Source organism: Astatotilapia calliptera, chromosome 13, assembly GCF_900246225.1.
Source record: "Astatotilapia calliptera chromosome 13, fAstCal1.2, whole genome shotgun sequence".
NCBI lineage: Eukaryota > Metazoa > Chordata > Actinopteri > Cichliformes > Cichlidae > Astatotilapia > Astatotilapia calliptera.
The window spans coordinates 4,234,775-4,253,612 of NC_039314.1; the positions used below are offsets into that span (position 1 = coordinate 4,234,775).

Genomic DNA, 18,838 nt, shown 5'->3' on the forward strand with positions numbered 1-18,838 from the left:
ATATATATGTATACATATATATATATATATATATATATATATACATATATATATATATATATATATATATATATATATATATATATATATATATATATATATATATATATATATATATATATATATATATATATACACATACACACACACACATACATATATACATACATATACATATATACATACATATATACACACACACATATATATATATACACACACATAAGGAATGGGGACAAGGCAGAGCTGAGACGTGACAGCAGTGTTTGAGGACGATGTGACACACATCCACAGGCCCTGACATAAATTAATACACTGGAGGGAGCAGAGCTTATGCTATTTTAAATGTCATTTCTTATACAGGTTAACTACAACAGATAGATTAAGAGGTTTATGCAATTCATACTGACATGTAGGGATGCACTGAGTAATATCAATGCTCGTCTTTCACTACATTCACAGTCTGGATAATTCTGAAAGATCATTGTGACAATAAAAACAGAACGTTTTGGCAAGATAACTGCCTTGTTTGCATGTAGGTGCTACCCAGCGTTGCAGACTACATCTACATGCTGTAGTCATGCAGCAGTTTTTTCCCCCTTTCACTTTGGGCCGTTTAACATTTATTCAATTATTCATAAAATCAGCCCCTGACTGTCACCAATAAGTTCTTGTTCTTTGGACCATCCCTACTGATTTGAGTCAGCATCTATGCCTAAAATCCAACATCAAACATGAAACAAAATAATTATAAAACATATGACCTACAATGTTAATTTTTAAGGTAAAAGCTGTGCTTAAAATCTATGTGTGAATGTATGAAATATTTTAGTTTTTCACTGGCAAGAAATAATATGAAAAGACTGAAGCTCACATGGTTTGTCTTGTTTTCCCAGACGTGACTTAATCCTCGTCTTTTTTAGCCGAATTTTTCTTCTTTTCCAGGACTACAATTAATCCATGTCTGGGAAACTGGGTGATAGTGTTTGTCTGACTCTTAATACTTTCCCACTTCCACAGCTTGTTTCTGTTATTGCACCCAGGTGCATTGGTTCTAATTGGTAACGATGCAACAGTCTGACTCAATGTTTCACGTAGTTTGGAACAACAATGGAGCATTATGTTAATACGGACGAGTGGGATATGTGGGGCTTTGAATACAAACAGGTCACTGTGGTACTCAGACTCTGGTTTTTTTTAAAGGGACAGTCTGATTATTAGAAAAGTATACCAGACTATTACCAGCTTATCTTTTACACACGCTCAGAATAACTCCTGAGCGTTAGTTCGCCTGCTGGTACAAACATATTGCTCGATACTCGATGTAGAAGCTAGCTATCTAACCTTAGCTTATTTGCTCACCTGTGCTAATTGTGCTGGCAAAATACTATCTGAACCACAGCATGTTTGCTTGGTTGTCCTCATTTCAAGTCTGTTTTTGAATACATGGTCTGAGTTCAAATCAGTGACTAACTCATTCTAAGTTACTGTTAGCTAGTGTTCCTCATTTCCACCGATAGGAACAGACAGACTGATATTAAGGGAACTCGCTCAGGAAACATGACATGCTTTTAATTTATGCAAAAAAATTCTACCTGCATCACACAGAAATCACTCCACAGGTTGCAACTGAGAGTCAGGAAGGTCTATTATTACTAACAATGTCTGAATGATTTGTAATATAACTTAAAAACATCTAACATTTGAAAACTGTCACATTTAACTAGCTTAATAATTAATTATAGCTTTGAATGAACAATTACTTGATGTTTTACATCACTGACCCTGGCCCATAACCTGCTAATCAAACTTCTATAAAAAAAGTTCACAGTCAGAACAATTTTATTTTCATATTTTCAACAACAGTAATATACCTAACGTGCTGAACTACCCTCTGTTGTGTATGAGATAAATGCAGTAGTAGGATGCGAGGGGTGTATGCATTGGTGTCTGGGGTCTCACCTGTTGCTCTGTGATGAGCCCGGTGTGCGTGCACACGTTGTCATTGGTGTAGTGCAGAGGCAGGCTCTGACACAGCTGTCCGAGCAGCATGGCCACTTCCTTCATTGTCCGCCAGCAGCACACCAGCACCATCTGAGCCGTCACCCTATAGCCCTCACCACCTACAGCCAGCACATGCATGCAAGGTTTGGTTGTCTTATTAAGTAATGTGGCAAACTAAACCTCTGTATGCAGTCGAAACAGGAAGTCTCATACTGTGCTCAAATTCAATATTTCTGTTTGATTGTGTTACACATTAACACTATTCAGTTTCCATTATGACTGTGAAGTTGCACTTGTTGCACTTGCAGGGTCCAGACTGTGCATCGTGTAAAGTTACCACATGAAACACTTCCCTCACCAGGAGATCACAGGTACTGCACTTAAAGAGCCAAGATACCAGGGAAATGTTTACATTACCTGTGTCAAGTGATGGGGTCTGTGTGTGATCGTCCCCCTGCTGTGTCTCCAGCTCTCTTGTGCTGGTGAAGAAGTCGTTGGTGTCCCTGGGCTGAATCTCCTGCAGGATCTTCTGCAGCCCTGCTGAGGTCTCTGTCCAAAACACAAACAAGGCAAGCTGGAGTTTTTTCATCTGATTTCAGTGTCATTTTTGTGTTATGCATGTAACAGTTTCTCTATTTGTGTTCCAGGGTTCTTGTAATTTCAGCAACTGTTTTCCTGATGAATTCTACAGTGTAGACTTGTAGTTATACTGCACATAGAAGACCTGAGTCATTATCCATGGGGATGAGTCCTTCTGGAGAGGAGCTCTGGACTACAGGGGAGACCACGTCAGACATCCTGTAGCACACAGCAACCAGCTCTGACACCAGGAATCTCCACTGCTCAGTCTGACTCAAACTCCTAAACACACACACGCACGCACATATATACACATGTAATAATCCCATGATAAGAGATCGTGGCTAATTTGAATATTGTGTAGATGCAATTCTTGTTCTTACTCTGTGTTTAGATGCTGCAGGACAGCAGTGATGCAGTGAGCTCTGCCATAGAGAGGAAAGGAAGCAGCTGCCTGCAACAGAGATGCCTCTGCCCTCGACACCTCAGACTGCAGGCAGCGCAGCAAGAACTGAACCACTGAGGACAGAAAGCAGCACAGTTCAACATACGCTATATGCACATGAAATTCTGAGGCTGGTCTGCAAACGTGGATCTCACCTGCCAGAGTGTTGAGCTCCAAAATGAGCATATCAGAAGCCTGGGCTGGTATGGAAAGAGGCTGGTAATCGAGGCCTTGCTGCTGGGCGCAGTGCAGCAAAGACTGGCTCAGGTGTTGCTGGGGGAGCAGCAGGTTGAGGAGGTGGGCAGCTGTAACGCTGTCAAAAGGTTTGGTGCTTGTACTAAGGTCCAAAGCAGCCTGAAGAATGGAGCGCATCCTCTCGGGCACCTGGAAACAAAGAGACCAGAGATCAATGTCTGCACTAAACAAAAACAAGAATTACAAAAATCTAAGAAAAAAAAGTTTTTTGTTTTTGAAGTAACAGAAACTTTTATTTAGACGCGTGTCAGAACCTCAAGTCCAACAGCTGATGGTGGGAGCTGCTGTATTAACGACGAGGCGAGCTGTTTGACTTCCAGGAAATTGCTGGCGACACAGAAGAGGACGTTCTGAGCATATGTAGAGGTCACAACTTCACCGAGGGCGAAAACATCAGGCTCTGAGAAAACACAGGAGGGGACAGTCTGTGACAACAGGCAGAGTATGCAGCTGACGCAGCTGGAGCACCAGGCTGGCATCAAAATAAAGAGGCTGGCCAGCACCAGACAAGCTGCTGGTTCAGGCACATACATACATGCATTGTGCCAAGAATCACTGTTACTGCGTCCTTGAACACAGCTCTGGACTCCAAACTGTTGCAGCATATCAGAGCCCAACACCACCATCTTTCCGTTTTACCACCTGAAACAGTTTATTAAAAGTTGAGTCTCAGATGGCAGTTTAGCCATAAGGAACTTTAAGGGCCTCATTCTGGTTTTCATTCATTTCTCTCATTTACACTGTTAGAATGATGAACGCTCATGTTAAACATAGCCCAGGTTTTAATGCTGCATTTCGATGTCGCATTAACTCAGCCAGTTAATGCGAGACAAATCCAGCTGCTCATTAAAGCTTTCTGCTTTGATCAGAAAAGAAAACATTGGTCCATACACCTGAAAGCCCAGAAAACTCATTGTGAATTCTGTCTCGACTCTTCGGATGTATCCGTGTATGTCCGCGGTGCCGATGCTGCGCTGAGCGGACAGCTCCTGAAGCTTTTGAAGTGTCGAAATTTGGAAATTTCAACATCGCTTGAAAAAAACCTGCCAGCTAACAACATCCCTCCCACCGGCAGGCTAAGTGATTTTTAGCCAATTACAAGTTGAATCTGGTAGTTTGGGTTGTTAGATAAGATACCGTCATTAAGAAGCAGCACAACTAATGTGTCTATGCGAGCTAATTTGCGATGTGCACCGCTGGCGCGGCCATTTATTTTTTAATGCACCTTCCTCAGGTTAATTCACTGCGTGTCGTGGCATCAGTTAACCCTTCGCGTGCCAGCTGTGGCACGAGTGCCCAGGGTTGCCAACCCCCATCCTATACGGTCCTCTCAGCTCTAAGCACAGCACTAACTTCCTTTGTGTTTCTGTCTACAAAGGCGGCTCAGTTAGAGGGAGAGGAGTTAAAACAGCTGGTTTCAGATGAACAGAGAAGCTGTACCAAGGCCCAGTTAGAATAATATGGATTATTTTGAACTCTGAATCATGCAAAGCTACACTATTTGGGATCTTGAAATAAGGCCTCAAATCCTGATTAACATGCATGTAATCCTTGGAGTCTAATACAGCATATTTACACATCAGTGAAGTTTTAGTTCAGTGTAGTGAGCAATTTAGTCAAAACGGTGACTAGCGAGCAGCTGATGTACCAGTGCTGAAGCTAAAGAGCTGACCCAGCAGACCCAGCAGATGCAGAGACGTGAGGCATTTAGAAAAAGAGGCTCCAGGGAGCAAAACTTCCAGCAGCCTTTCACACAGCCAGCACAGGAACGCCTGCAACAAGACAAATAAATTCATCAGACAAAAATATCAACACTATTGGAAAAAAAAACAAAACAACTGAGTGTGTGGTTTACCTTGTACTGACGTAGAGTGTGTTGGTCTGTGTCTCCCTCGTCCTGGTCTCTCTTCTGGCTCAGTCTCTTCTGCAGCAGCTGAGTGCTGTCCTTCACCCTGCAGAGCAGCTGTGTAGCAGAACATTCAAAGTTTCATTAAGTGCCGATTTCAATGTTTTCCTCCACGTAAATCCACAGCCTGCTCTGCTCAGCAAAAGCATTTCCAAACATTAAAGACAGCCTCGGGTGTAAGGCTGCTAACCTTCTTTAGCAGGCTGACTGTTTGCTGTCTGATGCCTGGTGACTGGCTGTTGAGGTTGGGCAGGAGGAAGTGGCGGATCAGGTCCATTTCCTGTGAGGTCAGAACCTCTGTGCTGCGGTGGCTCTCACACACCAAGCCCAAAGCATCCATCCTCACCTGAACAGTGAGAGATGAATGCATAAGAACACTTGCAACACTTGCATCTGCTTTGAGGACACAGACAGACTTACCTGATCATGTTTGTGTATCAGAGCTTGTTGGAGCAGGGACAGCGGCACTAGTCCTCCCCACAGACCACCCTCTGTGGACGGTATGACTCCCTGGGCCCTGGCTGCCCGTAGGCACGTCATCAGAGCGCCTAGAGCTCCTCTGCTGCCAGCAGAACCTAATAAGAACAGCAAAATAGCAGAATAATATTATGGCTTATTATTTGGGACTGCAATAGAATATACTCTTTGACTGCATTCATAACAGTTTGTCAAGCTGAGAGACATTAATATGCATTTGAGAAATAAGGGTTGAGTGAAAACAGCTGCAGATGTAAAGGACATGCAAGTCTTTACCTGTGGGTGCCATGTCCTGCAGGGCCTGCACCATGTGTGCCAGACTGGAGGGGCTACAGCGTAGCAGCTTGGGGAGGAAGTAGTCCAGGATGTACGTTGTTTGGTCCAGCCTGGATTGGCACAACACATGCAGCAGAGGAGTTACCCACGTCTGGTGCCAGCACTCCATCCAAGCCTCCGCCTCTCCCGCTGCTGCACCAGCCTCTCTCGTCAGCTGTGCCTTGTGGCTGACAAACAGCCTTTCCAGTAGGTCGCTGGCATACGGAGCTAAGGTCTGGTCACCCATCAAACCCAGGAGACATGAAGGCAATTGGGGCTGGATGTTAAGCAGATACCCTGCCCCATAGAGCTCCACCAGGCAGCCTAAGGAGCCAAACTTACCCCTCATATGCCACTCAAGCCCTAGTAGATTATGAGTCAGGTCGGTGATGTACGGATCCTCGATGGGGTCAGAGACGGACGGGCTGGTGTGCTGATGGATGAGGAGGTGGTTGCGGAACAAGGACCGGGTTTGGTGGCGGACACCATCCAGCGGATGCTCCCAGTGGGAGTAGATGTGCTCCAGCAGGTGTCGCTGTAGGTCAGAGCCTCCACTCAGGGATTGCTGGAGGCTGGGAGGACACAACTGTGTCTGCCCCTGCAGGCAATCCAGGGCAGCCCCACTCCACAGAGTCAGGACCCGAGCCACCACCATGGCTGTACTCGACTCCTTTATACTATTGAAAGGAAAAAAAACAAAAGCAAAACTTAAAATAAAAGTTGTAAACTGCATCCCAGCACATTCCATTTCATCAGAATCTGGAAAAATATTCAGAATAGAAATTGGGTATCAGAGCAGAGCTACCTAACATCTAGATCCAGCAGTGTGTTTGGGACCAGCAGCAGCAGCTGTTCCCACTGTGGTCCTGGTAGGGCAGCCTTCCAGCTCAGCATAGCAAGGGCACCGTGACACAGATACAGAGAGACACCCGGTGGGCGTCCGCCGCTGCACAGACCCTCACACCTCTGCTTGAGCCACTGAGGAGCCGAATCCAAATCCTGCACAGAGCTACGCAGCAAACTGCACACCTACACACAGCATAAAAGATCCCCTTTATAGCCAGAATCTATGATTTCATTATTTAATGCAGTTCACAAACATAAATAAACATTTTATTTTACTATAATTGCAATCTAAGTAAGTAAAGTTTATTTATTAAGCGCTTTACATAGACAGGCAGTCACAAAGCGCTGTAAACAAAGATTAAAATAAACAGAATGTTAAGTAACAAAACAGACAATATACACAATATAAAAGGTTCAATGTAAATAAAATTATTTGAAGAAAAAAACAACCTAAAAAGCATTGATCAACAGAAAGCTTGTTTAAACAGTAAAGTTTTTAACTGCCTTTTAAAGGATTCCACAGAGTCAACCAAACGGAGCTGTGGTGGTAAACTGTTCCACAGCCTGAAAGGCTCTGTCCCCTCTCATCTTCAAACTCTGTGAGCGGAGACAGCGAGCAGCAGTGTCTTTTGTAAGAAGCTTGAATAAATAATCTGGGGCCCGGCCGTTTAGTGCTCTGTATGTTAAAATAAGAGTTTTAAAACGAATTCTAAAATCAATTGCAGGGCTCTAGACTAACTTTTTGACATGGGCGCACCGGTACGCCTAACTTTAAAAATTTAGGCGTACCGGCACAAAAGTTAGGCACACTCCAATTTTTCAACCGCACCGCTTAACACCGCAGTTTTACATGTGCACTTTCTTTTTTTTTTTGGGGGGGGGGTCCATACAGACAATATTCATTTCTAAATTATTAACAAACAAACTTGTGCTTAAAGTGCTTTGTCAATATTGTAGAAAATGTTAAACTTAATCATCATCTTGGCCTCCTCTGACGACATGTTTGCTGTTGCATGCTGCTGAAAGGCAGTGGGGAGAGGGGACACTTGGGCAGTGCATTTATCGCAGCATATAATGTGTTTTCTGGATACACTGTGCTTTTTCAGCATTCAAATATTGATGGCACCGTGTCAGAGCACTGGCTATGAATTTCAGACAGATCAGGCCTTAACTTAACAAAAAAGTTATCAATAGTTCTTTTCATCTTTTCTTATTACCCACAGCTACAGTACATCCACTTCTGTCAGGCCTAGGCTGCTCACTAGGGCTGAGTATCATCACTGATTTCTATAATCCATTCAATTCAGGTTCTCAAAGTCCTGATTCGATTCAATTTAGCCTCAGACAGTCAGAAATATTATAACTCTGATCATGTATCAGTACTGATACATGTGAGACTTCATCAGAATTGTGAAAATCACAGCAGATGCCTTTGTGTGAAAGTTACTGAGAATAAAACAGAAAAACATGAAGGAGATTTTCCTGGTCTGGCTTTTTATAGCAGATAACCATAAAAATATTCTGCAATTTTGCATAATTTTAAGAAATTTAAATTTCTTCAGTATTGAACAGCAGAAATTAGGCTTTCTTGTCTGAGGTCATTTAAGTGAAAAAAGAAAAAGACAGCGCTGTAAACAACGCTAGACTGGTGGGTAATAAGCGAATGAATTTTTTTTTTTTTTTTTCCACACAGGTGCGACCAAATATTTATTTTTAGTCGCACCACTGAAAAGTTTGATCGCATTTGCGACCAAATTGGTCGCACTCTAGAGCCCTGAATTGGGTAAAGAATATAAAATTGAAGTAATGGGAGCACGCTTGCTAGAACGAGATAGTAGTCTGACTAATGCATTTTGTATAGATTGGAGGTGAGAAAGGGATGATTTGTCCAAGCTGGTAAACAGGACATTACAAGAATCTAAACGCGATGACACAAATGCATGAACAATTTTTCCTTAAATGAAAGAAACAGGAACAAGACAAAGACTTTACTGCGAGTCAAGGCCCAGAGAAGAATCAAATATTACTGCAAGATATCAAATATTTGACTTAGCAGAAGGACAGTAAGAAGCAAGAACCTGACTGATTTTGGTACTTCCTTCTGTAAGCAATAATGTATAACATTATTGCTTACAGAAGGAAAAACAACAACAACACAGAGATAACTCATTAATTTCAATGAAAAAACCTTATAAATAATTTGACAGTATGAGACCCAGTATTGAGGGACTACAGCAGCTCAATATAATTTTTATCTGAAAAAAGGTACTACTTAAGTTTAGATTTGTATATGAAGAAACACTACAATTGTAATTTATTAGTGTTATATGGTATACATAGAGTGATAAAAGTCCCTTTCACTCACCACTGATGCAACATCGTCTCCAGAGCCCATAACAGACCTGATCAATAACACCACAGCCATGCCAGCTGTGCTCTGGACAGACTGGATGAACTCCTCTAAAGACAGGAAGAAGAACAGAGTAGAGACAAATCAATGAAAAAAAAAAAGTATTCCATGTTTATAAATCAATTAAGCTTTACCTGCATAGCTACAGTGTGTGTGTGTGCGTCCATAAACTACAGCAGTGATGATGCCTTCACTGGTGTTGTGATAACTTTGTTCAGTAGAACAGAGGCTGCTTGAGCTAAATGTTAGAATCCTATGATGGTTTTTTTGCACACGCGGCCCTGAATACACACAAACATCAACAGTGTCACTTTCTCTCATTGTTCTGAATTGCACTACGAACACCCTCTCTATGTTAGTCCTTGCTGTGACTGAAATCAAGAAAGAAAACGCACTATTAAAGGTTCGCTTCAGCCTGTTTGCATCACAACTGAACTTGTTTCACGGTGTTACATCCTGGGAGGCTGTGGGAATGTGTGGGCGTGGTGTTGTCTTCTCCCTCTCCTCCTCCTTCGTTCTGGCCCCTCCCTCTGCCCCTGCCTTCTCCTTTAGGTCACACCTGCTGCTCATCTGCTCTCATTACAACCAATTACCCTCAGGGGTGATATAAGCTGGAGAAGAGCAGTGTGGAAGAGGAGGGAGAGGTTTCTGGTGGATTTCCTCTGTGCTGGTCAGAGTGTGCTACTGGCTTAGGTGTGGAACAGCCTGCTGCGTGTGGCCAGCCGTCTGGTGTGTGGCTCTTTGTGAGTAGTGCTTAACTGAGCAGTGATTGCCCATGAGTGACGGCAGCCTTCATTAGGTTGTGTGGCCTGCCCCGATATTGTTTGCTAGCAGCGTTGCTGTCTCTTTCTGTTGAAGCCTTATTGTTGCTTCCTTTGTTGAAGTGGTCATTACCACTTTGGGTTAACCTCCCTGATTTCTCATTAAAGCAGCGGTGCTGTCTCCTTTTGTTGTTGCCATTTATATGATTATTGAGGTGTTTGCCTACAATAAAGATCTATTTTATATTAAATACCTCTGCCTGGTGTTCTTTTCATTCCACCTGGATCTAACTGTTACTGTCCCCCACCCTCATCGCCTAGCTTTTAAGTGGGGACGTAACACACGGATTGTTGGAAACAGTATTTGATTAGTTCATCAACCTGCCCAAAGTACTTTTCTGAGCCTGGATCCTGAGTTATACCAAATCCTGATAATATCACAGGGAACAGTTGCCACATTCAGGGTGGGAGAGGGGACAGGGTCACATGGACACCATAGTGTGTGTGGTCAAAGCTAGAAGGTAGAACTGGGATCTGTATCCTCCCTCCCACTGAAATCTACACCTGTGACACAAAATGAATACCTAAAATTTAAGTGAAAAGGTCTTGGATTCAGTGACTGATGAGGACAGCTGCCTGTTTTCCAGTGAGATGACGGTGGATCTGCATGTTTGCTTCCAGCTGTTTGTTCTCTGCTCGTCTTGTTAATTCCTAACTTTCTTACCATCAGTGAGGATGTGTATGTAGCAGCCCAAGAGGTCACCCAGTGTGTCCTGCAGCCTGCAGCAGTCCTGTTGGGCCTGTAAAACCACGCTGATCGTGTCCTGAGACCTCTGGACGACCAGCATGGAGGTCTTCACTGCAGCTAGACAGGACTGCATCAGCTGAGCCTGGGCAATGTGGCGTCCTACAAGACCACTGGGAAAACAGCAGAGGGCGACAGAGGCACACAATTTGATACAAATACAAGGCTGGTAAGATTTTCTCATGTATCAATGTTTACACAGAGGATATAAACCTACAAAATATTGAAATCAATGAGCACCAGCTAGAGTCCAATCAATGAAAGAGACTGGAAGTGTGATTTGAGGGATAAGAGCATGCCTCCATACCCGTTTTGATGAAGGTATTCACTCAGCGCCTTGTGAAGGAACTGCAAAACTACACAAGAGAAGAGGACTCAACGGGATGAGATTGAGACATTAGCTTTCCTCAAAAATACATGAAGTTAAAGCAGGTTAAAATAAGGTGGATACTAACCTTCCGGTAATAGTTTGTTAATGCAGCTCTCACCTGTAGATGTACAATTTTGCCGTGATTGGTACTTATTTATAGCACATGAACTGTTGTTTGATATTAGCAGTGATCACACAAAGAGCAAAAGTAACCACTAACCGAGAGGGAAGCCATCCAGACAGGCAGTGATGGAGTCGACGATGTGGGGATACTGGTCTGAATACGTGCTGGAAAGACAATCAGACAAGCAACCAGCCAAGCAGCTCACAGTCTGCTCCTGAAGCCAAGCTGGTACTGAACCCAAGGCACTGAGAAGTGCAACACAGACAAGTTATTTATCTGAGGGCCTCAGAATTGACGAAGAACAAACAGACACATAAGAGAAAAGATAAATCAGCTACTATGGCCTCTTTACATCTTCTCCCTTAAAACCACAAATAAACAGCTGCTCAGGCTCAGCTTGTCCACAAATGAATATAAAAGAAAATGAAGCATATGTCTACCTTGCAATGGCTCTTCGGAGGGGGTTCTTGGACTGCAGGGAGGTGTAGACCACAGCTAGCGTGTGTAGACAAGCATCTAAAAGAACTCCGCCCATTTGCTCATCACTCAGTGCCTCCAGCTGGGACCCTGCCTGATGAAGTATGGAAAACAAACAAACATTAAAACCTGGAGAAGTGAAAACATTTATGATCTCATTTACAGTGGTACCTATCAAAGGGTGGGATGAATCGGGCAGCAAGTGAACAGCTGAGCTCTTGGAAGCAGGAAACATGGGACGTGTAAGTATCGGAGAGACCGACATACGCTGATCTCACACGTCTGTTCCACTTTACCACTTACTAGACCTAAACGATCTGCAGCTAACATCTTGCTTGGATATCTTAGTCTTAGTTGCATTGAATGCTCAAGCAGAGTAGAAAAGCACTATATAAGAACCAGTCCATTTATCACACTATTCATACCGTTCTATACCAGACAGACCTTTTTAACCAGCTGGATCTGCTGCACCGGCTCTGTCAGCTCCAAACAGGACTGCAGGGTTTGGGCAACCTGCCTGACTCCATCTTCTCCTCCATCAACCGAGAGGGATGCTGGGAAAAGGTCAAAATAAATATTATAAGACATGCGTAACATCCAATGAAGGGTACACACAGTGACTGCTCTACCTGCAATGTATGATGAGACTTATTTACTGTTATAATAACTTTTTAGGCACAGTTATTTGTACTTTTACTCCCTTACCTAACAGCTTGTGCAGTTTCTCCTCATCCAGCGCCACAGCCTCCACTTTGGAAGTCTTCTTTTTCACTACCATGGCTCTGCCTCTGTGTGAGGAGCAAACATACAAACATAATTTAGAAACAACCAAACAAAATAGGAGCTTATTTACTGCTTGAAATTCTTGCTGCTAGATGTTAGCCAACTACTGCTAGCTGCTCGAGACTGAATACACGTGCAAAATGAAAGGCAAGACCGATACAACAAACCCTCAAACAACAAAACAACAAACCGCGGCTTTACTAGAGCAGCTCTACACGCCCGCAAAATTAAATGTAAAAAGCATTTAACTCTGTTCAGCATGTGCTTTACTCACTTGAGCCCTTCAGCTTCAGCTGGTAGCTGTGAATAGTGTCAAGCAGCACTAAAACCTCTTACTTCCGAAACGTTTTTTCAGAATAAAACACCCATTAAATATCGTGCCCAATAAAACAAACAAAATAAAGCTTATATGTGACCTTTAGCAATATTTTTGTTTTTATTTAAATGTAAAAATCAAAATTTTGACTTTCAGACTCTGAATGTGTACTTTTATGTCAGCAAACTTTTACTTTGACACCAAACCTTTTGAGCTTTCTATGGTGTTGTCGCATGCCTGACGCTCATGGGGCCATGCCGCACATAGTAGACGTCACTTCCGACAAAATGTCTGAGCCCGCCCTCAGAAACTGAGCTACCCGAGAAGTGGCGCTCGGGATTTTTATTGGTGGATGACACACGTCAATCAAAGGCAGACGTTCCTTTCCGGCGCGGCTGAGCAACTCCTACCTAGTTTTTGATTGGACGTTTTTGATGAAGCCACACCTTTAAAAGAAACGCCAGCCCTTCGCCAACTTTGCCCGAGAAGCGCAATGAAAACCTCTGGGAAAGACAGAAATTCATCGTTTTAAGCCATGAATTAGCATTTTCTTCAGAGGAATAACAGCAGATAAAGAAGCGCTGGACTCGACATGACGTGAAGCTCCTCGTAAAGTGTCTTTACATTAATATTATTAAGGGTAAGTCGATGAAAATGGATGGTTTTAATTATTAGGAAATGAATTATCTATTTTAATAACGGTTTAGCAGCAATGTGCATTAACAGTCATGTCAAATTGATAATAACTTAAATAGACTAATGAATTTTGTTTATCAGCACTAATAAAACCATTTTTTGTAGGGAAATGAAGAAATGCTATTTATGTATTTAATTAATAGCTGTTTTAAAAAAAAAAAGATAAGTTTAACTTTTAATATTTGAAAGTCACCCCGCATTAACGTACTCACAAACCAAATGTTTAAAATATCCCTTAGAAAGTGTTCTACCACAGACATTGTTGCACCTCATCACCTCGGTTTTCTTGACTGCTACAAACTGTTTTGAGTCTCTTCAGAAATACTTGGGAAAGTAGATGGACTGTTAGTCGGGGAAACTGGGCAAGTCACAGCCGTCTTTACTCAGTCACAGGATGAGCTTTCTGACAAATCAAACAGCTACTCTGTGAGAAAACATGCTGTTTGGCTTTAGGTTTTGGGGTTCATGTGCTCAAAGTAACAGTATGTTTTTATTTCTCATCTTGAAAAGTTTTTTTAAAAACCTTGTGCAACAACTACCATATGTAATAATTGTTGATTGTTTAATAATAGTAATAATTGTTTGGTAAAATAACACAAACCTGAAACTAAACTCAGAACTGTTGAGGCTCAATTTGGGGCTCAAGTTGTTTTGATGAGAGTATACAGGATGAACCCCTTTTTTAATAATTTACAAAATCTTTTTTTTTATAATATTTTCAAACGAAGGAAGAAAATAAGAAAGAAATTCCTAGTCCAAGACAGAAATTAGGAATGTTTGAAAGAAGAAGGTTAGAGCTCAGACAGCTGTAGTGAAATGTGTGAGGTGCAACAAACTAGCACATGATGCTGACATTTAAGGGATGGCATAAGGGGATCAGTTTGGTTAGTCAGATACGGGTGGTGTTAATGAGTAAACATGGTCATTTATTTGACTTTGGTTTTTAATAAGAGGAAAAATACCTCAATATTCAAATAGGTTAGTGTTCGTGATAATATTGGACGTATTTGAACTCTATTTGAATAATGTAACTGTCTGCAGCTCTGCTTTAAATTAGCATGACATATATTCCCTGGTGACTTTGTTAGGTACACCTGTTTGATATCTAATCAGCTAATCAAATGGCAGTAAATCGGTATATTTAGGCATGTAGACATGGTCAAGATAGCCTGCTGAAGTTCAATGGTGATTCAAATGAGGCATGAGCTCATGTCAAAGGTCAGAGGAAAAGACCAGACTGCTCTGAGCTGATATTAGGGCAACAGTAACTCTAATAACCGCTCGTTACAACCAGGGTGTGCAGAAGAGCATCTCCGAAACCACAACACATCCAGCCTTGAATGTTACAGCAGTGGAAGACTACTAAGGGTGCCACTTGTATCAGATTATCAGACAGGAAACAGAGGCTGTAATGAAAATGGATCACCAGAACTGGAAAATAGAAAGAAAAAAAACCATTGTCTGGTCTGAATACGTTTGGGGATTTTCTTACCGATTATTGAGCATGCATCAACACATTGTCTGGTCTGATTTGTTTCAATTTCCACTGCCGCAGGGTTAGAATTTGTTATAACAAGCATGAAAACTTGGATCCACCCTGCCTTGTAGCAACTGTTCAGGCTGGTGCTGGTGGTGTATTGGTCTGGAGGACATTTTGACCACAGTGTGCATATCTCCTGATGGCTACTTCCAGCAGGATAACGCACCAATGTCACGAATCTCAAATCATCTCTAACTGAGAAGTGAGGTAGCTCACTGCACTGAAATAGTGTCCACAGTCAAGAGAGCTCCTTTAGGAAGAGGTGGAAAGAACAGGAGGTTGACATCATAGATGTGCAACCAACAAATCTGCAGCAGCTGTGTAATGCTGGGGCTTGATTCAAACACTTTGTAGAATCTATGCAATAAGGCGGTTGTGATGGGAACAGGTGGTCCAAGCCAACAAGCAAGATGTAGATGTAAGTGACGTATCAGTGTATATACCTCTGAAACGTGTTACGCTCAGCTGATAAGTTTTTTAAACAGTCAAAAGATTTTATTCCATCAGAGTCAATTTGATGTCCTGTAAACCTTTATTTATAAAAACAGAATAACTTCATCAGCACACCACATCCAAATGAGTCCCGATTGTGTCTGTGTGTGCTGATTCTGACTTTGACCAACAGGAAGTCTGAGAGAAAGATTGCAAAAGAAAACACTGGGAGCCGGGCTTTAGGGGTCATTTTTGCTTTAAGATCATGTGTGCTCCAATATCGCAAATAATGACTAATATTCTAATAGGATGTTGTTTATTTACCTTCAATATGTAACCAGCTGAAGGGTGGTGTTGTAGCTAAACAGAAACATTTTGAATATTACAACTGCTATAAAAACACCAAGTGTCAAATTCCAGCATATTTAATGAGATAGCAGCGGATAAATGTGTGATACGTGAAATGTAAATTTAGAATACAAAGCATTTCTTAACGTTTATAGCTTTGTCATATTAAACTCCATCCCCTCAGTCCCTCGTGCTGTTTTGTTTTGTGGAGTGAGACTCGTTTTATTCCTTTCCCCTCGTCAGTGTTTACCACAGCAAACAGGCAGCAGAAATAAGCCTGTGGAAACTACTTTATGGCCTTCCTCCACACATGCTTGTAGTCTCTTTGCGAGGAGGCCAGGCTGGTAATGAGAGGTTATTACTAGGAAGAGAGAAACCCAGGCTTTCTATCCAACATCACAGACGCTCTCTCTCTGCTGCCTGTTTTCCTACATTAGTCGTGGAAAATGTGATACAAGTGTCTTTTGGGGAGGGTGTCGAGGTGTTTTGGACTAATAGAGCTGTTTTCCTGTTTGTGAGTGATACGCCCACTGCCCACACTGGTCCAGCTGGGCTACACCCTGGAATATTTCAGGTGCTGCCTGGCTGGTGCCAACACATCTGGTCAACAACAAGCCTCCTGACCATTTTCTTTCATGTCTGTGTTTCTTCATCTGCTATTATGGAGATAATGTAAAAATGTTAAATGTCTGCACAAAAATGTTTTGCTACACATACTGTACTGTATATACACTCTGTGTCTCACTGCTTAGGGTATTTTTCAGAGGGATATGGCGGAGGGGGAGGAGGCGATGAGCCAAGAGGACTGGAAGGAGAAGTGTGTGGTCCTGGAAGCACTGCTCATGAAGTTCAGAGTGCAGATCATCAAGATCCGAGAGCTCACAGCAGACAAGGTTGGCTTGAGTACATTCATCTTTGCGAGATAACCCCGGTCAAAGGAACAGGTGCAAAGCTATTTTGCAAGAAAAGCTATGCTGATGATTGACAGGCAGATACAGTTTGTTGTATCTGAAAGAGCAGAGACGTGACGCCAATACCGAATTACGGCAATGCTGAAAATGCTGTCATATGGAAATGATACGGTAAAATATCCCAGCTGGCCATCATCGGTCCAACAAACAGAGACTGGCTGTCTTTTAGCAGATGTGTGTATGCGGCACGCGAATGACATTTTCAGAGAAAACTCCCTTAATTGGGATTAATTTGGTTTTAAAGCTGAAGGATGAGCTCGTCAGTGAACGAATACTCCAAATATGATCACAGACTGTATTGTGACAGATTACATTTTTTGTAGTGTTGAATTGTCCAGAAGGCAGACCAATGCAATACCAAAATAAAGAGGACGAAAAGGAAAGAAAAAAGCGACTGTCAGTTGACTCGGCTACAGCCAATATCCAGTCGCCTAACCTAACTGGAATTTGTTTGAAGATAATGCTGAATTAAAACACACATTACTAATAAAACACTGGATCCAATGATTATCCTTTTCCCATGGGTGGCTTGTGTATCTTGTAGTATTACACTCAACACTTAGCAGACTTTGACCTCTCCTTCAAGACCAATTTGAAGGTCAGAGTGATAAAAACAGCACGTAGAGCTGTTAATTCTATGTGTCTTGCTGCCATTGTTTATTATTAACAACATTTAGAGAAAGATACAGGTATATGGGGATTCTAAATATCACATTATAGTTTGCTTCCAACTCTCCTGTCACATTTGACTCCTGAACTCACTTTTACATCGCTGCCTTTTTTAAGTTTACCCCAAAATGTGTTACATCTTTAAGGAAAGTATTGTCAGGAAAAAGAGAAAGAGCTGCCTCATCTCGTCTTGCTTTGACTTCTGTAGTAGCCTCTGCTCTGGTGTTACCTCGTCATCAGTTGGCCGACTGCAGCTAGTCCAAAACGCTGCAGCATGGCTCCTAACTGGCACACGCAAGTGAGATCATATATCTTCTATACTTGCATCATTACCTGGCAGCCAATCAGCTCTTGAATTGAGTTTAAGATCTTAACACTTGTTTTTAAGACGTTGCATGGACCAGCCCCTACATATCTTGCTGATCTCCTAACCTGGTATTCTCCCCCAAGATCCTTGAGGTATGCAGACCAAATGCTTTTGGTTGTCCCTAGGTCCAGACTAAAACACAGAGGAGACCAGACATTTGCCGTGACTGCCCCCAAACTGTGGAATACATTGCCTTTGCATATCAGGTCCTCCCCGACAGTGGATACTTTTAAAATCCATCTAAAGACCCATTTTTATTCTCTGGCTTTTGATTCATCATTAGTTTGTTACCATTATTCTTTCTATGGTTGTATTCTCTTCTAAAACACTATTCTGTTTTTCTTTTATGTCCTCTGCTTTGTCCATTTTGTTGTACAGTACTTTGGTCAACACTTGATGTTTTTAAACAAGTGCTATATAAATAAATTTAAACTTGAACTTAAACTTAAACTTGAACTAGTTAGTTAGAAGTAAATTGTCCAGTTCTTTCAGAATCAGAGATTATGCAAACAAACTTATGTTCAAGGGCAACAGACAAAGGAAGTGGTGCTGCTTTGACACACTATAACAAATGATCTCTGGGAAAGGGAAGAAGGTCCTCGCATGTATGGGAAGATGATGCGCATTCTCAAACTGAGTGGTGGTGTGTCTGGTGGGCACAGAACGGGCCGTCCCTCCCAGCTGGCCGACACTGGGCAGGCCCAAACTGCTCAGTGGCCTAGATCTAAAGCGGCTCTCCAGGGATGCTGATTAGAGCTCTAATGTAAACAGCAGTCTGACCACAGGGCTGCGCTACGAAGTGCATGATGGGATTGACCCAGCTCCAGTCAATTACAGACTCAAAGTAAGCTCAGCTGGACAGCAAAACAAACTCCCGGAGAGACTTGGAAGAGAGATTGGCTTCGGTGGGTTTTTGCAGCCCACGTAGCACATGTGAAAGTC

At 42.3% G+C, this 18,838-nt stretch overlaps 2 protein-coding genes across 7 annotated transcripts in view; one reads left to right on the forward strand and one right to left on the reverse strand.

Moving 5' to 3' along the window:
* thada (THADA armadillo repeat containing) overlaps positions 1-12,898 on the reverse strand; it is a 118,350-nt gene extending 105,452 nt beyond the window's left edge. Inside the window, exons 1-21 of the mRNA XM_026190295.1 lie at positions 12,832-12,898; positions 12,480-12,562; positions 12,219-12,328; positions 11,738-11,868; positions 11,394-11,542; positions 11,259-11,291; positions 11,111-11,159; positions 10,723-10,916; positions 9,193-9,287; positions 6,787-7,010; positions 5,943-6,658; positions 5,610-5,764; positions 5,380-5,535; positions 5,139-5,246; positions 4,932-5,055; positions 3,538-3,683; positions 3,184-3,412; positions 2,967-3,102; positions 2,729-2,865; positions 2,422-2,553; positions 1,963-2,123 (exon numbers count right to left, since the gene is read on the reverse strand). Coding sequence (XP_026046080.1) covers positions 1,963-2,123; positions 2,422-2,553; positions 2,729-2,865; positions 2,967-3,102; positions 3,184-3,412; positions 3,538-3,683; positions 4,932-5,055; positions 5,139-5,246; positions 5,380-5,535; positions 5,610-5,764; positions 5,943-6,658; positions 6,787-7,010; positions 9,193-9,287; positions 10,723-10,916; positions 11,111-11,159; positions 11,259-11,291; positions 11,394-11,542; positions 11,738-11,868; positions 12,219-12,328; positions 12,480-12,552 — 3,258 coding nt within the window. The 5' untranslated portion in view covers positions 12,553-12,562; positions 12,832-12,898. The remainder of the gene's footprint in view (positions 1-1,962; positions 2,124-2,421; positions 2,554-2,728; positions 2,866-2,966; positions 3,103-3,183; positions 3,413-3,537; positions 3,684-4,931; positions 5,056-5,138; positions 5,247-5,379; positions 5,536-5,609; positions 5,765-5,942; positions 6,659-6,786; positions 7,011-9,192; positions 9,288-10,722; positions 10,917-11,110; positions 11,160-11,258; positions 11,292-11,393; positions 11,543-11,737; positions 11,869-12,218; positions 12,329-12,479; positions 12,563-12,831) is intronic.
* The window catches only part of plekhh2 (pleckstrin homology domain containing, family H (with MyTH4 domain) member 2), a 42,063-nt gene continuing 34,139 nt past the window's right edge, over positions 10,915-18,838 (forward strand). The window contains exons 1-3 of one of the 6 annotated variants that reach the window (XM_026190297.1): positions 10,915-10,972; positions 11,940-12,016; positions 16,642-16,782. In XM_026190297.1, coding sequence (XP_026046082.1) covers positions 12,008-12,016; positions 16,642-16,782 — 150 coding nt within the window. In that variant the 5' untranslated portion in view covers positions 10,915-10,972; positions 11,940-12,007. Of the gene's footprint in view, positions 10,973-11,884; positions 12,017-13,334; positions 13,514-16,641; positions 16,783-18,838 lie in introns of those variants that run through there. The other 5 variants (XM_026190301.1, XM_026190302.1, XM_026190298.1 and 2 more) reach the window with 5 other exon arrangements.